Here is a 24,046-nt window from a genome sequence, read left to right as displayed (position 1 = left end):
TGCAGGAGCCACACATTCTCTCCGTTATTAAATGCCAGCCACATTTGTTTACAAATAAAACCAAGTTAATTAAACACTGCATCTACGTTAGCAAGTGATGAGAGCAGCATGGCCTCTGCAGGCAGAGCCCTGTGTCAGCCTCCAGTTCTGTGCGCAGAGAAGAGCCTTGAAGAACATTGCAGTTGGAGCCCAGCAGCTCACTAGTTGGACACACTGCTCGAATTCACACAACACCTGGAAAATACTGAGACATCCGGCATTTTCCAGCAAGGAGGCAAAAGGCTGTCTACTATCGCAGCTCCTTCCAAGATACATTCGGCTAGTGGCCCGCAGCAGGAACCCACCCTGGGGTGCAGACATAGACTCTCAGTGCCTTGTTCCCTCTTCTTCCACAGACAGATGGGATCTTGGTTTTGTTCACGGTTGTACCCTCATAGTGCCTGTGAAAACAGGTGCACCCAGAGAGATCACATGGCAAGACTGAGAGATCTGATCCTGCCACCAAGGCCGGGATGCTGCAGGAAGAAGTTGGACTCCGGATGTAGGCTCTGTTCAGGACTTGTCCCCCGGCCTCCTTCCCCAGCCTGCTAGTGTACACGGCCCTCTGGCTACATGCTCACTCCACAGAATGAAGTGCTGTGACACCTTCATGACCTCGAGCTTCCAAGTGATGTCACAACAGGCAGGGACTGGCTTCCTTCTGTTCACCCCTCCCCCCAGCTGACTGTGAGCAGTAGACAGGAAGAGCAGTAGCCAGTTCTTGGTCCAACCAAAACGTCGTTTCTACTTAGGGTCCCGGAGGGGCAGTGGAGAGGACTTGACTCTGGAAACGATGGACAGGTTGGTGGCCACACCCGCTGCCTTGGGGCCAGGAAGAGCCCCCAAAGCTTGACCTGTTCATTCTCTGGTGCCACACCACATGTCCAGCGGATGGCCACAGAGCCACCCTGTGCAGAGGCATCCTGCCTGCAGGTGTGGACACTCTGAGACCCCTGCGTGCTGAGGTGGCCTGTCCTGTCTTCCAGACATGCATGTCCTGTAGCCCCTGTGCTGAGGTATCCTGTCTTTCAGGTGTGGACGCTGTGGGTCCCCTGTGCCGACGTGTCTCATCTTCCAGGTGTGGACACTCTGGGGCCCTCTGTTCTGGTGTATCCCATCTTCCAGGTGTGGACGCTCTGGGGCCCCCTATGCTGAGGTGTCCTGTCTTCCAGGCATATTTGATCCCTGCATCCCTGTCAGCTGCTATCATGAGATATGCCCCAGAAGTGAAGAAGTCCCCAACGCACCTCCTGAAGAAGTTTGCAGGTAATATGGAGGAGTCCGTCGTGCTGTTTTTAGGGAGGGTTTGACCTAGCTGGTGTGGTCACGGGAGGCAGGGAAGGGTGTTTCTTAATGGCCTAAGGAGCCATGTCAAAATCTTGAGGGAGGTCTTCAGTTTCATTACAGAGTAGTTCACAAGGGACCTCACATATCAGTTTAAGGAACAACGGGGAGTCACAGGGCTTTCTATCCGTTATAGTCTTCAGTTACCTGAAAATGCTTATCTCAGAAGTGGCATTTTATTTGCTCAAACACATTTTTCAACAAGGAAGCACATGTCGCACGTCGCCTACATGCCTGGTCTGTAAGCCGGCATTAGTCTGTTGACCCTTGGATGTGGGAGCCATGGAAAAAAAGTGATTGTCTTGAAGTCACACTGAGTATTCATGGTGTAATTGCATTTGCTTTAAACCAGGAGGAGACGCTTTAGAACTGAATGCTTCCCAGGAGGAACATCAGACCGCTGGGGATGGTGAGAAGGAACTGTCACCTTCCTTGCTCCGGTCGCAGTGTTCTGAGTTTTTTTTTTCTCAACTGAACATGTGTTCGTGCATTGCCGGTGTACTCAATGACAGAGAAGAAATGTGTTCATCTTTTGTTTGTCTCCCTTGGAAGGAAGGCCAGATTCCCTGAAGGGTAGCCAACTCCTACCGGGGGCTGAGCTAGCCCCCCGTAGGCCTGGAGTGTGAGGGGAGACACTGGGGCCGGGCACCTCTGCAGGTAGAAGACTCCTGAGAGGATTGTTTGTGATTTCTGATTCAGAACCAGCAAGATAAGCTGATGTTAGGCAGACTGGGGCCACAGAGAGCAGCAGAAACAGCTGGGTCAACACTGTGCTTGGCTAGGATTGAGTGCCCGCCCCCAGTCTCCCAGGGGAAAAGCAGTAACTAGAACAAAGGGTGAGAGAAGCCTGTTCTTAAGGTCCTCATGAGCAGCCCCCTTTGGTCTCTGCTTATAGCCATGAGCCTTGGGGAGCTGTCTGGATGGGGCGGGGATCAGTACCCATCCACTTCTCCAAAGGGTTCCTGGGAGCCATTGGACCTTGGCCCTGGATACATAAGCCTGGTTTGGGATACCTCGCCCCAGGTGTGTGAGGTCAGGTGAGAGGTGACCTCAGGATACAGGGAAGCTGTTTTACGGGCAAGAAGGCTGTCTTAGGAGTGCATGCAGGTATACCTGTGAACTGTGGGGCCACATCCCAGGGGCAGGAAATGATCTCAACTTGCGGCCCTGCTTTCCTGGTATTCCTAGCTGTGGACCTGTCTTCTGGCATTCCAGCTTGGACCAAGATACATGGATAGGACAGTGTTGATTCCCAGTGTCCCTTTGAGATGGTGCAGGGGGCTGCCTCAGGCTTGTTGAGAAACTGTAAAGTGACAAAGTTAGGTTGTGTGTCCACGATGTCAGAGTTTCAGAAATAATACGAAATTCACCAAGTTCAACAGTTTCGTTGTCAGACCTTGTCTGGCACTCTCGCGTTCCTGGCCAGCCGAACACAGGTTCTTAAATTTCTTACAGGTCACACTTAACAGGTTAAACACACCTCTTCGTGTGTGTGTGTGTGTGTGTGTGTGTGTGTGTGTGTGTGTGTGTGTTACAGAATGGCTAAAATGGGCTCAGGAGAGTTCAAGGAATTTCAGAGAGGGATGAGGGTGAATCGGGCATGCTGACAGAGGTGCAGAGTCGGGGGGTGGGGTGGGGTGGGGTGGCTAAGATGGTGAGCAGTGGGGTTGGAATGTGTCTGCTATATAGTCAAACCACAGAACCAGGGTTGAGCCGCAGGATTAAGGTATGGTGGCTGCTGGAGCGGTGACGGCTTAGACCGAACAGTGAGCTGACAATCGGATAGGTGGCCATAGTGGTGGGGCCCAGCTGAGCTGAAGCCCCCTGGGACAGTTGGGACAACAGGCCAGTGGCTCTGTTGCTGCCACAGTGTGAGTTCTTTTCCTTCAGTGGCCCAGGTGAGGGAGTCACACCCTTTCCTTGGCTCTGTCCAGTAAGTCCTTGGGCATGGATTTCCTGGTATGATTTTAATGTGCCCATGGCCCCTCTTCATTCTAGTTTCTCTCCATAGCCTGTGGACACAGTGCCCCAGACACACCTGGTCTTCTCTTGTTCATTTTGAAAAATGTATGGAATGATGCCCCTTCCTACTCAGGGATAAGTCAGTCTGTGCCACAGATGGCCCTGGTCATCTGTCCACCCAGGTTCAGAGCTGTCCCTCATCCTCCACATGGAGTCCCTTGGGGCAGGGCCAAGCCTGAAGAACTGCGGCTTTACATAGCGGAGTCACCCGGAGTAGGACAGGGTCTGATCTCCTCATAGCGGGAGGCAGAGAAGCCGTGGTGGGACATGTGGCAGCGCTGAGCCCCGGCTGATGCAGGCCCTGTTAGCTTTCTTCAGATCCCCACACGGCCTGGGGTCCTGCTGGCCTCCCGGGGGTCCACGGGTGCCAAATGGCTCCTAGGCCAAGTGTGCACAGTTTACCCAGCTCTTTCCTACCCTGATCACTAGATCTCTACATATGGGTTACCTAGTGGATACTAAGGGTTAAGGAGGCTGTAGCAGACTTGCCAGAAGTATCTGACCTGGCCGGTAGAAATATGAATAACAAACCCAAGGGAGCCGGACCCCCGTGGGTCACAAGCTTGAGAGTCGAACTGTGGAGTTGGGTCTGGCTACGGAGGCAAAACGGGAGGGCCAGGTTCAGTTGAGAGACTGGCCACGGACTAGACACCAAGTCTGCGTGACACCAATTGAGTAGGCCGCATCAACAGTGAGGACAGAAGCTGGCAGGTGGGGAGTTCTCTGCCTGTCAGCCCTTGGCTCACACACTAATGTCACACGCTAGTGTCACACACTAATGTCACACACGAGTGTCACACACTAATGTCACACGCTAGTGTCACACGCTAGCATCACACGCTAATGTCACACGCTAGCGTCACACACTAATGTCACACACTAACGTCACACACTAATGTCACACACTAGTGTCACACTAATGTCACACACTAGTGTCATACACTAATGTCACACACTAATGTCACACTAATGTCACACACTAACGTCACACACTAATGTCACACACTAACGTCACACACTAATGTCACACACTAGTGTCACACTAATGTCACACACTAGTGTCATACACTAATGTCACACACTAATGTCACACTAATGTCACACACTAACGTCACACACTAATGTCACACACTAGTGTCACACTAATGTCACACACTAGTGTCACACACTAGTGTCATACACTAATGTCACACTAATGTCACACACTAGTGTCACACGCTAGCGTCACACGCTAGCGTCACACGCTAGCGTCACACGCTAATGTCACACACGAATGTCACACACTAACGTCACACACTAATGTCACACACTAACGTCACACACTAATGTCACACGCTAGTGTCACACTAATGTCACACGCTAGTGTCACACTAATGTCACACACTAGTGTCATACACTAATGTCACACACTAATGTCACACTAATGTCACACACTAGTGTCACACGCTAATGTCACACACTAATGTCACACACTAATGTCACACGCTAATATCACACACTAATGTCACACACTAGTGTCAGTTGACAGGCCAGTGGGGCCCCTGTCATTGGAGTGCGGGGCGTCCACCTCATTACGGGGCACAGGGGGGACGTTAACCCTTGCTTGGGTCTGGTGTATCTCTAAGTTCTTGGGCCTAGTTTCTGTAACAAGATATGTCTGTCTGCCCCTACAACCTCAAAAGCACCCCCAGTGAGTGGCAAGGGGGTCTGAGAAACCCGCTTTATACAGTGTGGGGTAACTTAGAGGAGACCACAAATTGATCAACACACCCTCACCTCTGGGGGGGGGGCTCTGTGTACCTTCCTGCTGCCCTGCTGGAAGTCTGAGTTCCCTCCTCTTCCCCAGACACACATGTTCTGTCCTCAGGTGACAGGTAGCCCACAGCTATACCATGACATTGTGAGCCTTGTGATTACCCACTGTGCTCCGGGCTCTCTGCATGCTTGGTGGCGGGGTCCTGTACTGTCCAACAAGGTTCTATAGGCTTTGTGCACGGTTGTTCAAAATAGGGAGACTGGGGATCAACTTCTCTGGGCCAGGCCAGGCAGAGGCTACCCCCAGGGAGGGGGCGTTGAGCCCTGGCCAGAGGCAAGCTACAGTAACAGGTTAGTCCTCTCAGACTTAGCCTTTGTCTCCCTGTTAAGTCTAACCTCTTACTGCCCGGGAGTTGATCTGCATATTCAATTAATGTGGCTTCCTTTAGTGTTGCCATGACAATGGAATTGTTTCTGTAAATGGCAAAGCAGTGTGCTGCCGCCTCTGTGCACCTTCTTAGAAGCCAGTGGCAAGGATAGTGGGCCCAAATGACTTGTGCTGTCACTTCCAGAGTGACTGGACCCAGGGAGACAGTATCCACACACGGGACATGATGACCCTCCATGACCCCAGTTCACCAAGAAGACGTCCCAGGGGAAGTGGACTCTGGCACCTGTGTCTGTAAGGTCTAACCAAGGAGACGCCATGGTGATAGCATTTTGTATGTGTTCATGCATGCACATGTGAGCACATGTGTGCACAGACACTGTGAGGCAGCCTGTGCCCGGGCCTCACCAGTTCAGCTGGACTAGCTGGCTAGTTAGCCCCAGGATCCTCCTGTCTCTGCTTCCCTGGTGCAGGCTAGCCCCTCTGGCCCTGGCATAATGATGTACCCCTGCCTGGATCATGCAGAGACCTCCGTGTGGCTTGTTTACCATTTGGTCCAGGCAGCTGCCTCTCCGGTGAAGCACCAAGTAGGATCCGCTTGTGACGGGGCAGCCCCTCCCCCTCCGCTTCCCTTTCTTCAATCTCCTTTAGTACAGGCCGCTGCTTTCCCTTCAGGGGGCCGGGGCCAGAATGTGTACTCAACTCTCCGTCTTTTGTGGTTTTCTTTAAGGTTAGTTTAGTTTTAGTTGTGTGTGTGTGTGTGTGTGTCTGTGTATATGTGTGTCTGTGTCTATGTGTGTGTCTGTGTGTGTGTCTGTGTGTGTCTTGTGTGTCTATCTGTGTGTCTGTCTGTGTGTGTGTGTCTGTGTGTGTGTGTGTCTGTCTGTGTGTATGTGACTATGTGATGTGAGTGCAGTGTCCACAGAGGCCAGAGGTGTCAGATCCTCTGCAGCTGGACTTAGAGGTGGTTATGGTCTGTCCCACCTGAGTGCTGGGAACCTAATTGGGCTCCAATGAGAGTGGGCTGCACCGTTAACCTCTAGGACCCCTCCAGCCCCAGTGTGTGTTTCTTTAGACTCGGCTTCTAAATCCAGGAGCAGTCCTCAACCCACACCGCTAGGTCAGCTCGTGGTGTGGCTCAGTGTGCATGTGGCACCTGGTGACCTGGCCACGCAGTGTCTTGTGTTAGTGACTTGGCTCTGCTGGGCTGTCTTATCATCCTGACCATCAGAGGCCCTGCATTGTGCTCAGTAATTAACTTTATACTGTTTTGTTCAGAAATTCATATCCTAGTTTCAAAGCCAGATTTGCATGATGAACAATGGGACTAAGGACACCTCAATTCAGTCTGGCAGACTCCTACCCCACCCACCCCACCCCACCTAACCCCTCCCTACCCTCCCCACCCCACCCCACCCCTCCCCACCCCACCCCACCCACCCCACCCCACCCACCCCTACCCACCCCACCCACCCTAACCACCCCACCTAACCCCTCCACACCTAACCCCTCCCTACCCCACCCACCCCACCTCACACCACCCCACCCACCCCACCCCACCCCACCCACCCTACTTCACACCACCCACCCCACCTCACCCACCACACCCCACCCATCCCATCCCACCCCACCCCACCCCACCCACCCCACCCACCTCACCCACTCCACCTCACCCCACCCCGCCCCACCCCACCCATCCCCACCCCACCCCACTCATCCCACCCTATCCAACCCCACCCCATCCCACCCAACCTCACTCCACCTCACCCTACCCCACCCCACCTCACCCCACCCCACCTGACCATCAGAGGCCCTGCATTGTGCTCAGTAATTATCAACCCACCCCACCCCACCCCACCTCACCTCACCCCACCCCACCTCACCCCATCCCGCCCCACCTCACCCCACCCCGCCCTACCCCATCCCGCCCCACCCCACCCCACCTCACCCCACCTCACCCCACCCCACCCCACCTCACCCCACCCCACCCTGCTTTCTGCCAAGTCAGTGCTGTGTCTGTGCCTTGCAGTGTGTGACATCCCTCTCTATGACATCTGTGACTACAACATCACCAGGGACCGGTGCAAAGACCTCGGGTGCTGTTTCTACAAGGGGGTCTGCTACGAGAAAGCTGTTCCCGGTGAGTACGGGGAGACCACACGCCTGACCCTGTCCCGTCACTGTCCACTATGTGTGCCGTGCCCCATCCACCCGCATGGAAAGTCACCGGCCGCTCCCAGGCTCACGCAGCTCCGTTCCGCTCTGGGCTGAGTGTCAGGGGCTTCTCACACTCTTTCCTGCAAAGGGTGGGCTCTCGAAGGCTGGGTGAGAGACTGTCCTTACCAAGACAGCCGTGGGACAAAGGGTGATGCTGACCGCCGCCCGCTGAGGGTCGGATTGGCAAGGCTGTGGTGTCTAGCCGAGGAATGCGGGGACAGCTGAGAGTCACTGTGTGACTGGGTTTCTCCAGATCACTTAGGACCACGCGGCAGCACAGCACAGTCCTCAGACCAGGCGTAGACTGTCTTCTCACTGTGTGCTTCCGGAAGAGCCTTTTCTAGACACACCAGGTATCCATGGAGAACAGGAAGGAACTGGAATCCTAGAGAACCAGGTTGCAGCTGTGAAAAGTTGTGTACATCCTACCTCTTGGATATATTCTTATATGTCAGGATTTTGACCTTCTGGACTTTGAGAATTTTTTCTCATAACATTTTTAAAATTTTTATTTTTAAATTTATATTTAAATTAGAAACAAAGAATTTTCTAAAGTAATGTCTCCAGACCTTCATTAATGCTCGCAGGGTCCCACCTCTCGGTCTCTCTCCTCCTACAGGTAGACTGAGTCCCTTGAGACAGGGCTGTGTCCCTTGGGTACAAGACTTGGGAAGTCAGGGGCCTGACAGATATGCTGCCCAGAACCAGCTCCTCACAGAAAAGGCTGGAGAGAGGCAGACAGGGCCACACTCACATCAATGTCATGGGTACTTGAGTGTTTAGGCAGATGACAGTGAAACCCAACTTCTCCCAAAGAGGCCACAAAGAACATCACCATTAGCAACAAGGACTTCCTGCTGATAGCATCTTTTTTTATGACTTAGGAGGGCTCAGGAGGACCCTCGTCACTCCGGGGAGGATGGACCCTAACACATCATCTAGCAGAAGCAACCAGAGCTGATATCGTTTTTATTACAGACAAAATGGTCATTCTATAAAATGCGTTTGTTTTTTTTTCAGTGCTGGCAATGGATCTTCATGTATGCTAAGCTAATGACCTGTCTAAAATTCACCATTAAAAAATGCAATTCAGTAGGTTTTTAGCATGTTCACAAACTTGTACAGCTTCCAACACTACCTAACCTGAGACCATCTCCTCACACCTGTTAGCATCCATTTCCTCATGCTTCCTGGGCCCCCCGATCTGTCTGTGGATTTACCTGTTCCGAATACTTCATATAAGAGGAGTCACACAATGTGTGGTTCTTTACTGGTATGACTTTCCCTCTCTCTCTGTGGTGTGTGTGTGTATGTGTGCGTGCCTTTGTCTGTGTACATGCACAACTGTGGATGTGCCTGTGGAGGCTAGATGTCAATGTTGTTCTCTCTAATGTACATACATAATAAATACATACATACATACATATTTTGTCTCTGTGTGTGCATACATGCATACACATGGGTACCCATGGAAGCCAGTAGAGGGTGTTGGCCCCTGAACTGGTGTTAACAGGTGGTTGTGAGCCGCCTGATCTGGGTGCTGGGAACCATTTTCTCTAAGTACTATGCACTCACTTTTAAAATATTCTTTTGATATTTTGAGATTAAAATATAATCGTAATGTTTTCCCCCTTTCCTCCTTCCAAGCCTTCTGTACTGCGTTGCTCTTTCTCAAATCCATGACCTCTTTTTCTTCATTTATTATCACACACACACACACACACACTATTATTACACACATGCATGTGCACACACATTCCTAAATATATAAATATAATTGCTCAGTCCACATAAGGTCACTTATATGAGTATGACTTCAGGGATGACCGTTTTGTATTAATCAGTTTGGGGTTCGTCCCTGGGCAAGGCTGTTTCTCTGGCTGCCAGCATTTCCATTCCTTAGCTACTATAGTTCTTTGTCTAGGGCTGGAGCCCATGAGACCTGTCCTTTCATATCAGTGTGTCTATCGCTAATGTCTCTGCTCAGATCATGTTTAGGCAGCCATGTTGGTGAGATTCATCCCTGTAGTTTTGACATTTCTAGGAGACATGGTGTCACAGCAACAAGTCCTGTTCCTCTCGCTGTCCCCTTTCCTGCTATGATCTCTAAGCCTTGGGTGGAGGAGTTGTGGTGTAGATGTGTCACGTGGTCACTTGCTCTTGCGTTTTGATTGGCTGTGGGTTTCTGCCAGCAAGCACTCTGAACTGTTGAGCCATCTCTCCAGCCCTGCCACTGCGTGCTCTGAGACAGTCTTTTCTCAGTGAACCTGGAGCTCGCTGATTGGCTAGATTGACTGGCCAGTGGAGCTCCAGGGTTCTTCCTACCTCCCCTTCAAACTTTACAGCAGTGCTGGCTAGTTCTGTGTCAACTTGACACAAGCTAGAGTCATCTCAGAGGAGGGAAACTCAACTGAGGGATGCGTGTGTAAGATTGGGCTGTGGGCAAGCCTGGAGGGCATTTTATTAGTGACTGATGGGAGAGGGCCCTGCCCATGGTAGGTGGTGCCATCCTTGGACTGGTGTCCTGGGTTCTTTAAGAAAGCAGGCTGAGCAAGCCATAAGGAACAAGCCAGTAAGCAGCATCCTCCATGCCCTACGCATCAGCTCCTGCCTGCAGATTCCTTAGTGCTTTCAAAAGCGTTATATGAAAGCGTGGGTGAAATTAACCCTTTCCTCCCCAAGTTGCTTTTGGTCACAGCCATAGAAACCCTAACAAACACAGTATTGGCATTGGTTTTGCAGACATAGAAAATAAAAGATTGAGGAGGTCGTGAAATCTTACCCCGTGGTTTCAGAGAACAGATGAGGCCATGCAGTGTGGCAGGGTTGCAATCCACGCAGGATGTTCCTGGGAGGCCACTGTGGGAGACTGTAAATGTGAAGCCTGAGTAGCGGTGGATGCCCTAGGACATTGGAGATGCCAGGAATTATGGGACAAAGGCCACAAGGAAAGCTGCAAGCATGGAGTAGAACCAGCCTAAAAGAGAAGCTATGTGTGTTTTGGGTGGCGTAGCTGGAGGGTAAGTCCATCTAAGTTTCCTAGAACCAGACATTTCTTTGTGAGTCCCAGCTGCTGCACATGGAGTCACAGGGTTTGGTGTCTGCCCTGCTGGAATCTCATCTTGGTTGGGCCTAGTCATTTCCTGATATCTGGATTCTTCCATTTTGGAATGGATGGGTTTATTCTATGCTGTTGTATGTTGGAAGTGTGTGACTTGATTTTTATTGTATAGGAACTCACAGTTAAAAGATTTCCTCGAGTCTCAGATGAGATGTGGATTTTAGACTTTAAACTGTTGTAATCGTTGGACCGTGGGGCCTTTTGTAGTTGGATTGTGTTTTGCATTCTGAGATGAACCTGAGACTTAAGTGATGTGTCACAAGCATTATTGTGACAGTCTGTCTCAGCTGTCAACTTGATGAGCTCTCGAGTCATCTGGAAGATGGCATTTGGGTGTGCCTATAGGGATCATCTTCATTATGTTAATTACAACGGGAAGACTTGCCCACTGTGGGCGGCACTGTTCCCTACGGTGGGGTCCTGGGCTGTGTAACGAGGCAGAGCTGAGCTGAGCGCAGTGTTCACCACTTCCTGCTTCCTGGATGCCGGTGCAGCGTGGCCAGCCTCTGGCTTCTTGACTCCGCACCATGGCACACGGCAGCCTTGAGCTGTGAGCTGAAATAAACCATTCCTTCCATAAGTTGCTGTTGCCAGAGTGTTTTTAACACTGAACAGGAAAGCGACTAAGAGCACTTCTGCCAATGAGACTGTCTGGAAAATTCTACATTCAGAGCCCCTCAGAGGCCGGAGAAATGAGCATCCAATGTAAGAAGTGATTTCAGGGGTTTCCATAGGAGCGCGTGGGGGCACACTCTGTTTCTAGTCCGAGCCAAGAGCTGGAGTAATTATCTCAATTGCTACATACCCCAGCGAAATGGGGCCCCAGCCGTGGGGCATGCGGAGTGGATCCGTCAAGGCAGATCCCTTTAGGGGCGTGCCCAACTGTCACTGCCTGTTTCCATCTGCCACGTCCTCTGTTTTCCAGCAGACTCTGATGAAGGTACTGGCGGTTTTGTGAATGTCCTGCGTGCGCCATTGCCAGTCATTCACACAAGGACAGGCCCTGGTCCCCGTAGAGTCCCAGCTGTGCGTCTCCTTCAGGAATCCAGAAAACAGCGCAGGCTCTCAGGGGCTTCTGTTTGGGAGGGGGCCATGGCACTTTCTCGTGGCAACAGAGATGGACGTTCTGTCCATCTTTCCCTGCCTAGTAAATGAGTGTGTGGGCTCCGCTCTTTCTCAGCTCTGACATCTTCCAAGTTGAGAGGTGGGGCCATCTGTAGGAAGAGTCTGGGCAGCGAGCCCTGTACTCGGGTTCTCACTGCGCCCTCAAATTATTTTTCATTTCTTTGACATCTTTCTCATTCAAGGCAGCAAATGAACCTCTGTGCTGTGTAAGTTGTAGGATTCAGTGACAGGGTATTATGAGTTCTTTGTGCATATAATTCCATGTTATGAAAACCTTTCACCAACTTCTTAAATAGGCTGGTTTGAAGTGCACATTGTGTTATGGCATAATCTGTATTATTAAGAATATGAACTTGGGGAGCTAGCATTAGATCTCTCAGAAAGAAGAGGGAATAGGACGGGAAGCCGTGCCTTCAATCTTCAGTCTTGATTTAGGGCACATTGCGTAATGTGTCATTTTTTCCAAGTATTTGACTTCAGTTTCTTCATGGGACTTGCTGAGACGATTTCAAAACTTTGGTTAATTGTGCTGGGGAGACGTTACTAAGCTGTTCTCTCGGGAAAATAACCATTTCCTCCGTTCTCGCTGTCTGGGGAGAGCAGTCACAATACGTGGCTTCTAACAAGTCACGCGTGTGGTTTCTCACAGCCGGATGCTGTGCACAGGGACTCGCAGGGTCCCAGCTCTTGCTTTTGCTAGCTTGACAGCAGGGACGAGAGCCGCTACCACATGTCGGGAGGTGCTGATAAGAAAGCATGAAAACATGCTGTGCGTCGTGCTCACATACCATTCTGAGTTTATCACGTTCAAAGATGCTGGGATGCAAGGGTTTGTGGGGCCTGCTTTACGTGCTTTTCCTTCCTTTCGGTTCTGTGTGCTCAAGGTCATGAAGAGGGCACTTCCCCTGTGGAGCCCCATGACATTCTGTGTGCTGTGATTCTGTTATGCTGTAGTAAGTCACCCCCAAAAGATGGGTGGCTCAAAGCAACAGCTCACAGGCTTCACTGGGATTGGGATTGGGTGATACACTCAGCATGGCGCCCATGGGTATGTCACCATAGTCACCATAGCGCCCATGGGTATGTCACCATAGCACCATGAGTATGTCATCATAGCCACCATAGCACCCATGGGTATGTCACCATAGTCACCATAGCGCCCATGAGTATGTCACCATAGTCACCATAGCACCCATGAGTATGTTACCATAGTCCCCATAGCGCCCATGGGTATGTCCCCATAGCGCCCATGGGTATGTCACCATAGCACCATGAGTATGTCACCATAGTCACCATAGCACCCATGAGTATGTCACCATAGTCCCCATAGCGCCCATGGGTATGTCCCCATAGCGCCCATGGGTATGTCACCATAGCACCATGAGTATGTCACCATAGTCACCATAGTGCCCATGAGTATGTTACCATAGTCCCCATAGCGTCCATGGGTATGTCACCATAGCATCCATGAGTATGTCACCATAGCATCCATGAGTATGTCACCATAGCATCCATGAGTATGTCACCATAGCTCCCTGAGTATGTCACCATAGCGCCCATGGGTATGTCATCATAGCGCCCATGGGTATGTCACCATCGCACCCATGGGTATGTCACCATAGCGCCCATGAGTATGTCCCCAGAGCGCCCATGAATATGTCCCCATAGCATCCATGAGTATGTCACCATAGCATCCAAGAGTATGTCACCATAGCATCCATGAGTATGTCACCATAGCTCCCTGAGTATGTCATCATAGCGCCCATGGGTATGTCACCATAGCGCCCATGGGTATGTCACCATAGCTCCCTGAGTATGTCATCATAGCTCCCTGAGTATGTCACCATAGCGCCCATGAGTATGTCCCCATAGCGTCCATGAGTATGTCACCATAGCATCCATGAGTATGTCACCATAGCGCCCATGAGTATGTCACCATAGCATCCATGAGTATGTCACCATAGCGCCCATGAGTATGTCACCATAGCGCCCATGAGTATGTCACCATAGCATCCATGAGTATGTCACCATAGCATCCATGAGTATGTCACCATAGCGCCCATGAGTATGTCCCCATAGCGTCCATGAGTATGTCCCCATAGCGTCCATGAGTATGTCACCATAGCGCCCATGAGTATGTCCCCATAGCGTCCATGAGTATGTCACCATAGCATCCATGAGTATGTCCCCATAGCATCCATGAGTATGTCACCATAGCGCCCATGAGTATGTCATCATAGCGCCCATGGGTATGTCACCATAGCGTCCATGAGTATGTCACCATAGCGCCCATGAGTATGTCACCATAGCGCCCATGGGTATGTCACCATAGCTCCCTGAGTATGTCATCATAGCTCCCTGAGTATGTCACCATAGCGCCCATGAGTATGTCCCCATAGCGTCCATGAGTATGTCACCATAGCATCCATGAGTATGTCACCATAGCGCCCATGAGTATGTCACCATAGCATCCATGAGTATGTCACCATAGCGCCCATGAGTATGTCACCATAGCGCCCATGAGTATGTCACCATAGCATCCATGAGTATGTCACCATAGCATCCATGAGTATGTCACCATAGCGCCCATGAGTATGTCCCCATAGCGTCCATGAGTATGTCCCCATAGCATCCATGAGTATGTCACCATAGCGCCCATGAGTATGTCCCCATAGCGTCCATGAGTATGTCACCATAGCATCCATGAGTATGTCCCCATAGCATCCATGAGTATGTCACCATAGCGCCCATGAGTATGTCACCATAGCATCCATGAGTATGTCACCATAGCGCCCATGAGTATGTCACCATAGCGCCCATGAGTATGTCACCATAGCGCCCATGAGTATGTCCCCATAGCATCCATGAGTATGTCACCATAGCTCCCTGAGTATGTCATCATAGTGCCCATGAGTATGTCACCATAGCTCCCTGAGTATGTCCCCATAGCGTCCATGAGTATGTCACCATAGCGTCCATGAGTATGTCCCCATAGCGTCCATGAGTATGTCACCATAGCGCCCATGAGTATGTCACCATAGCATCCATGAGTATGTCACCATAGCTCCATGAGTATGTCACCATAGCGTCCATGGGTATGTCACCATAGCATCCATGAGTATGTCCCCATAGCGCCCATGGGTATGTCACCATAGCGCCCATGAGTATGTCCCCATAGCATCCATGAGTATGTCACCATAGCGCCCATGAGTATGTCATCATAGCGTCCATGAGTATGTCACCATAGCGTCCATGAGTATGTCACCATAGCGTCCATGAGTATGTCACCATAGCGCCCATGAGTATGTCACCATAGCGTCCATGAGTATGTCACCATAGCGTCCATGAGTATGTCATCATAGCATCCATGAGTATGTCACCATAGCTCCATGAGTATGTCACCATAGCGTCCATGGGTATGTCACCATAGCATCCATGAGTATGTCACCATAGCTCCATGAGTATGTCACCATAGCATCCATGAGTATGTCACCATAGCATCCATGAGTATGTCCCCATAGCGCCCATGGGTATGTCACCATAGCGCCCATGAGTATGTCACCATAGCATCCATGAGTATGTCCCCATAGCTCCATGAGTATGTCATCATAGCGCCCATGGGTATGTCACCATAGCGTCCATGAGTATGTCACCATAGCGCCCATGAGTATGTCCCCATAGCATCCATGAGTATGTCACCATAGCGCCCATGAGTATGTCATCATAGCGTCCATGAGTATGTCACCATAGCGTCCATGAGTATGTCACCATAGCGTCCATGAGTATGTCACCATAGCGCCCATGAGTATGTCACCATAGCGTCCATGAGTATGTCATCATAGCGTCCATGAGTATGTCACCATCGCACCCATGGGTATGTCCCCATAGCGTCCATGAGTATGTCACCATAGCATCCATGAGTATGTCACCATAGCTCCCTGAGTATGTCATCATAGCGTCCATGAGTATGTCACCATAGCGTCCATGAGTATGTCACCATAGCGTCCATGAGTATGTCACCATAGCGCCCATGAGTATGTCCCCATAGCTCCCTGAGTATGTCATCATAGCTCCCTGAGTATGTCCCCATAGCGCCCATGAGTATGTCACCATAGCGTCCATGAGTATGTCATCATAGCTCCCTGAGTATGTCCCCATAGCGTCCATGAGTATGTCACCATAGCTCCCTGAGTATGTCCCCATAGCGTCCATGAGTATGTCACCATAGCTCCCTGAGTATGTCCCCATAGCGTCCATGAGTATGTCACCATAGCGCCCATGAGTATGTCACCATAGCTCCATGAGTATGTCACCATAGCTCCATGAGTATGTCACCATAGCGTCCATGGGTATGTCACCATAGCATCCATGAGTATGTCACCATAGCTCCATGAGTATGTCACCATAGCTCCCTGAGTATGTCATCATAGCGTCCATGAGTATGTCACCATAGCGTCCATGAGTATGTCACCATAGCGCCCATGAGTATGTCACCATAGCGCCCATGAGTATGTCCCCATAGCATCCATGAGTATGTCACCATAGCGTCCATGAGTATGTCACCATAGCACCCATGAGTATGTCACCATAGCGCCCATGAGTATGTCACCATAGCACCCATGAGTATGTCATCATAGCATCCATGAGTATGTCACCATAGCACCCATGAGTATGTCACCATAGCGTCCATGAGTATGTCACCATAGCGCCCATGAGTATGTCACCATAGCATCCATGAGTATGTCATCATAGCGTCCATGAGTATGTCACCATAGCGTCCATGAGTATGTCACCATAGCGCCCATGAGTATGTCATCATAGTGCCCATGAGTATGTCACCATAGCATCCCTGAGTATGTCACCATAGCACCCATGAGTATGTCATCATAGCATCCATGAGTATGTCACCATAGCGCCCATGAGTATGTCATCATAGCGCCCATGAGTATGTCATCATAGCGCCCATGAGTATGTCACCATAGCGCCCATGAGTATGTCACCATAGCGCCCATGAGTATGTCACCATAGCATCCATGAGTATGTCCCCATAGCGTCCATGAGTATGTCACCATAGCGTCCATGAGTATGTCACCATAGCATCCATGAGTATGTCCCCATAGCATCCATGAGTATGTCATCATAGCGTCCATGAGTATGTCATCATAGCGTCCATGAGTATGTCATCATAGCGTCCATGAGTATGTCACCATAGCATCCATGAGTATGTCACCATAGCATCCATGAGTATGTCCCCATAGCATCCATGAGTATGTCATCATAGCGTCCATGAGTATGTCACCATAGCGCCCATGAGTATGTCATCATAGCGCCCATGAGTATGTCATCATAGCGCCCATGAGTATGTCACCATAGCGCCCATGAGTATGTCACCATAGCGCCCATGAGTATGTCACCATAGCATCCATGAGTATGTCCCCATAGCGTCCATGAGTATGTCACCATAGCGTCCATGAGTATGTCACCATAGCATCCATGAGTATGTCCCCATAGCATCCATGAGTATGTCATCATAGCGTCCATGAGTATGTCATCATAGCGTCCATGAGTATGTCATCATAGCGTCCATGAGTATGTCACCATAGCATCCATGAGTATGTCACCATAGCATCCATGAGTATGTCCCCATAGCGCCCATGAGTATGTCCCCATAGCGCCCATGAGTATGTCATCATAGCTCCCTGAGTATGTCACCATAGCATCCATGAGTATGTCACCATAGCGCCCATGAGTATGTCACCATAGTCACCATAGCGCCCATGAGTATGTCATCATAGCGCCCATGGGTATGTCACCATAGCACCATGAGTATGTCATCATAGCGCCCATGAGTATGTCATCATAGCGCCCATGAGTATGTCATCATAGCGCCCATGAGTATGTCACCATAGCGCCCATAGTCTTGGTCGGTCGGCTTGAAGTCTCTGCTCCGGGTAAGTTTTTAGTGTCTGTCATGGGAAGTCACTTCTCCCGATCATGAGGACTGCTTGAGTATCCTCGAAATGCACTGAGTAGACACCATAGAATCATTTGGGCCCAGCCCTGGTTTCCACTCTGCTGCACTTTCTTTAGTCATAGGCCAGCCGTACCTACTGTGGGACTGTTTCTCCCGGCTGTAAAAGTCAGGAAGTGATAGCTCAGTGGGGCATCCCAGAGTTGCCGTACAAACCTGGGATCTGGGGAAAGCACTTGTTCTTTCCTCCTGGTTTGTGAGTTCTCAGTGCAAAGTCGTGATTTAAAGAAACAAGCCAACGTGGAGGGAAAGGATTCCTCTATAAGCACTTTGCTGTTGGCTTAAGCCTGCCACCCGGCAGCCACAATATCAGGTCCCCTTCCCCCCCCTTCAGCTCCTCCAAGGTGAAATTTTAGTTTTGGAGTTACGCCTCCATCTTAGCCATCGCATACAGGGCTAACATCAGTTTTGGGTCACCCCCTGCATCTTAGCCATTGCTTACATCAGTATAGGAATAGACGGCTTTCACGGACACCATTGCTGCTCTGTTCAACTCTCAGCTTTCAACCCCCGCTCTCATGTAAGGGATCCCTGTTCTTCCCCCTTGTAGAGAATCCAGAGAGGTCTAGGGTTCATGGATCCTGTTGGAATCCTTCTCATTTCCTAGGGGACAACTTGATCTCTAGCTGTTTGGGGAGCTGGTGAATGTGGTCTATCTTGTCAAGAGAGTTGCTTTAGTTTCCTTCCTGTTGCTGTGATGAAACATCAGAAGCAACTTGGGGAGGAAGGTGTTTATTTGGCTCACTCTGCCAGGTCACAACTCATCACTCTGGGAAGCCAAGACAGGAACCCAGAAGCAGGAACCACGGAGGAATATGGCTTGCTGGTCATGCAGGCTCATACTCAACTAGCTTCTTTATATAGCTCAGGACTTCTTGCCCAAGGAATAGTATCCCACAGGCGTGCTCGTAGATCAGTTGGTAATGACAATGCTCCCTGAAGACTTTTTGGTGATTCTAGTCTGACAGGTTGACAGCTAGCTACGACAGCCCTCTCTCCTCAAATCAACACGCGTTTGCATTGCTTTAAGTCATCATCTTTTATAACGTCCCAGAGATCTTATGCTCATAGTAGAATATAAAACACAGTCAAACTTAAAAGTCCGTTGGTCTTTAAACATTTCAATGCTCAAAAAGTTCAAGGTCTCTGGGGCTGAGAGATGGCTGAATGTTTAAGAGCACTTGTTACTTTTGCAGAGGAGCCAGGACCAGTACCCTGCATCCACAAGGTGACTCTACCATCTGTAACTTCAGTTCTAGGGGACCCAGTGCCCTCTTCTGACCTCAGTGGGCACCAGGCATGCACTTGATATATATACATACATGTAGGCAAAGCACTTATAAAAAATCTTAAAAAGTCTGAAGTCTCTTAACTGTAGACATCTGTAAAATAAAAACCAAGTTAAATACTTTTTATTCCCGAAGAACCATGGCATATGAACGCTCAAACTTAAGCAGAACCAAGGTCAGGATTTTCCAGTTCAATGTGTGACATCTATCAAGAGATCGCTTGTGACCTTTTGGCACAAAAGGCTTTGGGCAGCCACCCCTCCCCAGCTCTGCCATCTTCAGAACACACCGTTTGTTTAGTCCGCTACACTCCACAGTTGCTGCTGTCCTTGGAGGACCTCAGATGGTACTGGCATCTCCAGTATCCTGGGGTCTCCACTGCAACGGAGGCATCTTCAGCAGCGGCCTCCCTGGGCATCTCTTCAGGGACTCTGCCCCTGCCCCGTGGTACAGACCTCAGCAGTTTTCCATCACTTCCCTCATCTTGCGTCTGTCGTGCCATTGAGACGGTGCCCTGCGGGTGACTGTCCCACGCTGTCCAATTCAGCCTCCAGCTTGAGATGGAGCCCTGGCCTTCCTTCTTAGACGTTAACTTCTAATTGTTGATATGCTCAGTGGCCCCAAGGGACAACACCTCAGTGGTGCTGATCTTTTATTCATCACAGCTGATTTTCCATCATTGGCCCGACACAGATTTGTCAACTCAGAATTTCACACGGATGGTGCCTACACAGTATTTGAAACCTCACAAGCCGGCCTTCTGTTACTGTCTGTGTTACCCTCAGCATTATTTCCCAAGCACCCACAGCAACAGCAGGTGTCCTGGAACACGCTCTGTGGACCAGGCTGGCCTCGAACTCAGAGATCCGCCTGCCTCTGCCTCCCGAGTGCTGGGATTAAAGGCGTGCGTCACCAACGCCCAGCTACTCATTGGATTTTGTAGCCCAAAGTTCCAAAACCTTCCAGGATCCTCCAACAAAATAGTCCAAAGGCATACATAGGAAGCCACATGGTCAGGTCCATCATGCATGCCACTTAAGTCCTGACATCAGTTTCTGTTCTGGTGTCCTTTCTACTTAATGTGATAAAACAACTTTCCAAAAGCAATTTAGAGAGGGAAAGGGTTCATTTGACTCCCACCTCCAGGCCACAGTCCATCACTTGGGAAGTCGAGGCTGGAACCGTGGAGGAAGACTGTTGTTTTGTTGGCTCATTCAGGCTTACACACAGCTAACTTCCTCACACAGCCCAGAGAACAGAACCACCCGAGGTTGCCTGGGCCCCGCCTATGTCAATAGTCAAGAAAATCCCTCACAGACACGCCCACAGGCCACCTTGATAAAGACAATTACCAAGTTCAGACTCTTCAGGTGGTTCCAGCCTGTGTCAAGTTGACAGCTAATGCCAGCTAGGACAAGAGTCTTTGTAGGTGTGATTACTAAAGAGGCTGTCACACTGGAGCAGGGTGACCCCTAGTCCAGCAGGCCCAATGTCGTCCTCACACCTTATTTTTTACCTGTGGCTCCAGACCTGTGTAGCAACAAGCATCTGCTGGTCTCATTTCTGTTGCAGAAATGAGTATGCCTTTGAAGGACATCACGTCTGACAGAGTTCTTTCTGGCTGGTTAGGGGCACCTAAAAGCCATCTAGAGGGAGGCAAAGTAGGGGGGGCTTGAAGCAAGTCTTATCCCTTGCTTTGGGTGTGTCCAGCAGGACTCCTTCTTTCCCTTGAGGGAATAGGAAATGGAATAGAGAAGGTTGTAATAATCAAAGCATTAATGATGGGACTCACATGTGCTGAGAACTTTGCCCGCACACGACCCTACAAGGTGGGGGGTATGGTGCAGGAGCTAGAGGGTCTGCTCTTCCTGACTGTGAGACTTGATGGCATTGACCCCCACGTAGGGACACGTTGGGCTGGGGACTATGTCCCCTCAGCTGTAGCATCCTGAGCCAATGGGCGAATGGGCTGGTGGGTTGACAGTGAGCTACACGGACCACACAGGGTCGGTGTCCACGCTGGGTGAGATCCTCCTGACTGCCTCGGGTCCGGATACTAAGCCAGGGGCTTATCTCAGTTTATGTGCAGGTGTTCTCTGTCCTGATCGTGCTCATCGCCGGGGTCTTCATCGTCGCCATCACTTACAGGTGGGTCCTCTTTGTTCTTCCATGGGGGGGTCTGGGGTGGGCAGACACGTGATTCCTGTTGCCGCTCCCGCAGCCTGCCCCTCACACCCACCTGCTGCCGCTCTGGGTATGTCTCCTCCTAGTGATGCAAGTGACTCCCCAGCATTCGGTGGGTGTTTGAGACCCCAAGAGCAGCACTGAGCTCACTGGCTCTGTTGGCCTCTGCAGCCACAGGTCCTGGGACCCATCTTCTGCTGGAGCACTCAAAGACAGCACCTGGGAGGTCCCATGGCTCAAGCTAAGGGCTAACTCGTCTCTCCATTGTCCTTAAGCCCTGTTGTTGTGACATCGCTAACCTAAAGGAGGGAGGGTTCGTTTTGGCTTGCAGCTTGAGGGATAGTGCTGCCAACAGTTAAGGTGTTTTTTTTTTTTTTTTTTTTTTTTTACCACTGCCGATAAACCTAATCTTGAAGTTCTATCAGACGTGCCCCGTGGCTTTATCCTTTTTTGTGATGATAGATCCTGTCAAGTTGATCATATTAACCACCACAAGCTCTAAACCCTGGGCCCGGTCAGTCTGTGCACTGTATGTGGGATGTCAGCATTTGGGTGTGTCAGAGGGACACCCTTTACGTCATCATCCCCGAGTCTTCGAGGGCTTGGACCACACAGCTGGTCTCTGTCTGTGGGCCAGGGCTGGTGTTCAGTTCAGCGTCCACCCCTGGTTTGCCTGATGCTCTGGAGGCTCTGTCTGTGATCGGCACAGAGCCAAGGAGAGGATTTACATACCTCACCTAGCAACTGTTGCAGCCTTTCAGGTGGCTAACACAGCTGGTCTATAGCACAAGGTGTACTTTCTTCCTGGGTTTTGCCTCAGAGAGACTGAGCTGAGACGGTGGAGCAGAGCATGTGGGCCTCGTTGCTGAGCCTGTGTGCAGGGTGGGAGGAGGAGCTTCTACCTCTAGCCCTTGCCCATGACCCAGGCTTGCTTTCCCAGGGTCATACAGGAGAGCACAAGGGAAACAGAGATCTCCATGGAGCCCACATCATCATACAAGACCACTGAGGAGCCTGAGCTGTATTCTTTTCAAGAACCAGAGTCATTCAAGCTCACCCCGCCAAGTGTCTCCTACAAGAAGGAAACTGACGAGAGCCAAGTAGAAGGTAGGATCCTGTGGGCTGAGTCTGTCCTTGGGGGTGTTCACCCTTTGCATCTGCTCAGTGTCTTTGATGACCTCAACAATAATGGCAAACACTGTCTTAGGCAGGGCGGGATTTCAGGGTAGTCAACTGTGGAGGACCAGGGTTTCTCTTCCCTCCCCCAGCATGGTTGGCACATCTCAGTGCAGGTCCTTCCTTGGGGCCACTGCAGGGCGAGTGTGGCTGCTGCTGGTGAGACGGTGGCTGAAGAGGGACAGGAAGTAGTTCACTGCCTGGTCCTGTTCACAGGAGAGAGTCACATGCTTGTCAGTGACTCTCAGGAGGCTGTGCAGACCTCTTGTCCCTTTTCCTGGGCCAGGTTAGAGAAAAGGGTGTCTCAAACACTGCATCTTGTTGTGGGACATGGGATGGAAAGGTCTGTCTCGCTGATGTCCAGTCTCATGGACTTTGGCTTCATGGAAATCCCCAGGGAAAGTGGGACCCAGGGCGTCTGCTAGTCTATGTACCTGAGACCACCTGCAGGATATCTTTCCCTTGCTGCCTTCTGTGTTGAGACGGTCTATGAAGACCTTCTACTAAGGCTTCGGTCCCCATGATGTCTTGGGAAACAAGGGTAGAACAGGCCACTCATCACTGGCTTCTGGGAAAATGCCTGCTATTTGTTTACTCCAAGCCCTTGATAAAAATCTCCAAAGGGTGCTGAATGTCCCATCGGAGAAACACTCAGATTTCCTTCCTGTCATTTAGCCGAAGTGACATTCTCAGAACATGGAGAAACAGAAGAGTAATGAGCACAGGGAGGCAGAGCTGTGAAAACATCGGTGGTGTGTCCCAGTGAATGCGTGTGATGCAGTGACCACCAAGAAGAAAAAATAATAAAGATATTTTGAGTGCTGCATTTTGCTCTTGGCTGCCCCATTCCTGGCCGTGCTACATCTTCGGAGAAGGAGCGTGCCTTTGGGTGCAGGTAGGAGCCAGAGTTTGGTTTCAACAGCTCTGCCTGTCACTAACACTGAGATCACTAGACAGGGTCTCTGTGCTAGCACAGGGGGGCCACATAGTCCCCTTTGCAGAAGACAGGGTGGGGTTGCCACACAGATCCAGGGAGTCCATGACATCCCAGTGAAGCTTTCTAAGGATCGGAGGGCTCTTCGGGGAGGAGACAACAATCTTGTCACCGGTGCTCCAGCCATCTCTAGCCAATCACTCAAAGGCACCCAGTCTTCTCTGATGCCTACATGCGGTGAGAGCTTCCACAGGCTTCACAGCCAGGGTCCAGAATGGGGGCTCAGCGCCCACTGAATGCTTTTAAGGGGTGGCTTGCTGGGAGGCCATCATCTTGGGCACTGGGTTCTTCCCCTTGGAACTGAGCAGCATCTATGAAGCTATGGTCTTGGGCTCTGAACAGATGCCCACAGGGCAGACTG

The 24,046-nt window shown here is 50.7% G+C and overlaps 1 protein-coding gene across 6 annotated transcripts; it reads left to right on the top strand.

Annotated features, from left to right (window-relative positions):
- Positions 1-689: 689 nt before the first annotated feature.
- On the top strand, positions 690-23,513 carry Tex29 (testis expressed 29). 6 transcript variants are annotated; one of them, XM_040733583.1, is made up of 7 exons: positions 690-840; positions 1,072-1,117; positions 1,212-1,305; positions 7,578-7,688; positions 21,410-21,479; positions 22,456-22,622; positions 23,367-23,513. In XM_040733583.1, exons 1-7 carry the CDS (start codon positions 833-835, stop codon positions 23,405-23,407), a joined length of 537 nt encoding a protein of 178 aa, XP_040589517.1. In that variant the 5' UTR covers positions 690-832; the 3' UTR covers positions 23,408-23,513. The 6 variants fall into 6 exon arrangements, with proteins under 6 accessions (XP_040589517.1, XP_040589518.1, XP_040589520.1 ...); XM_040733584.1 differs by lacking the exon at positions 1,072-1,117 and adding an exon at positions 1,026-1,071; XM_040733586.1 differs by lacking the exon at positions 1,072-1,117 and adding an exon at positions 1,026-1,055 and having other exon boundaries at positions 691-840.
- Positions 23,514-24,046: the final 533 nt, after the last annotated feature.

Source organism: Mesocricetus auratus, unplaced genomic scaffold, assembly GCF_017639785.1.
Source record: "Mesocricetus auratus isolate SY011 unplaced genomic scaffold, BCM_Maur_2.0 Super-Scaffold_100031, whole genome shotgun sequence".
NCBI classification, from domain to species: Eukaryota; Metazoa; Chordata; class Mammalia; order Rodentia; family Cricetidae; genus Mesocricetus; species Mesocricetus auratus.
Note: the sequence above shows the minus strand (reverse complement) of the source record. Positions and strands in the feature narration are given on the sequence as shown.

What these genes read in the sequence shown, in the direction of transcription:
- Tex29 (XM_040733583.1), top strand. An exon ending in CGACGTGTCTCATCTTCCAG is followed by an intron (nt 1,118 to 1,211) that starts GTGTGGACACTC and finishes CCTGTCTTCCAG; the next exon opens with GCATATTTGATCCCTGCATC. An exon ending in CTACGAGAAAGCTGTTCCCG is followed by an intron (nt 7,689 to 21,409) that starts GTGAGTACGGGG and finishes GGCTTATCTCAG; the next exon opens with TTTATGTGCAGGTGTTCTCT.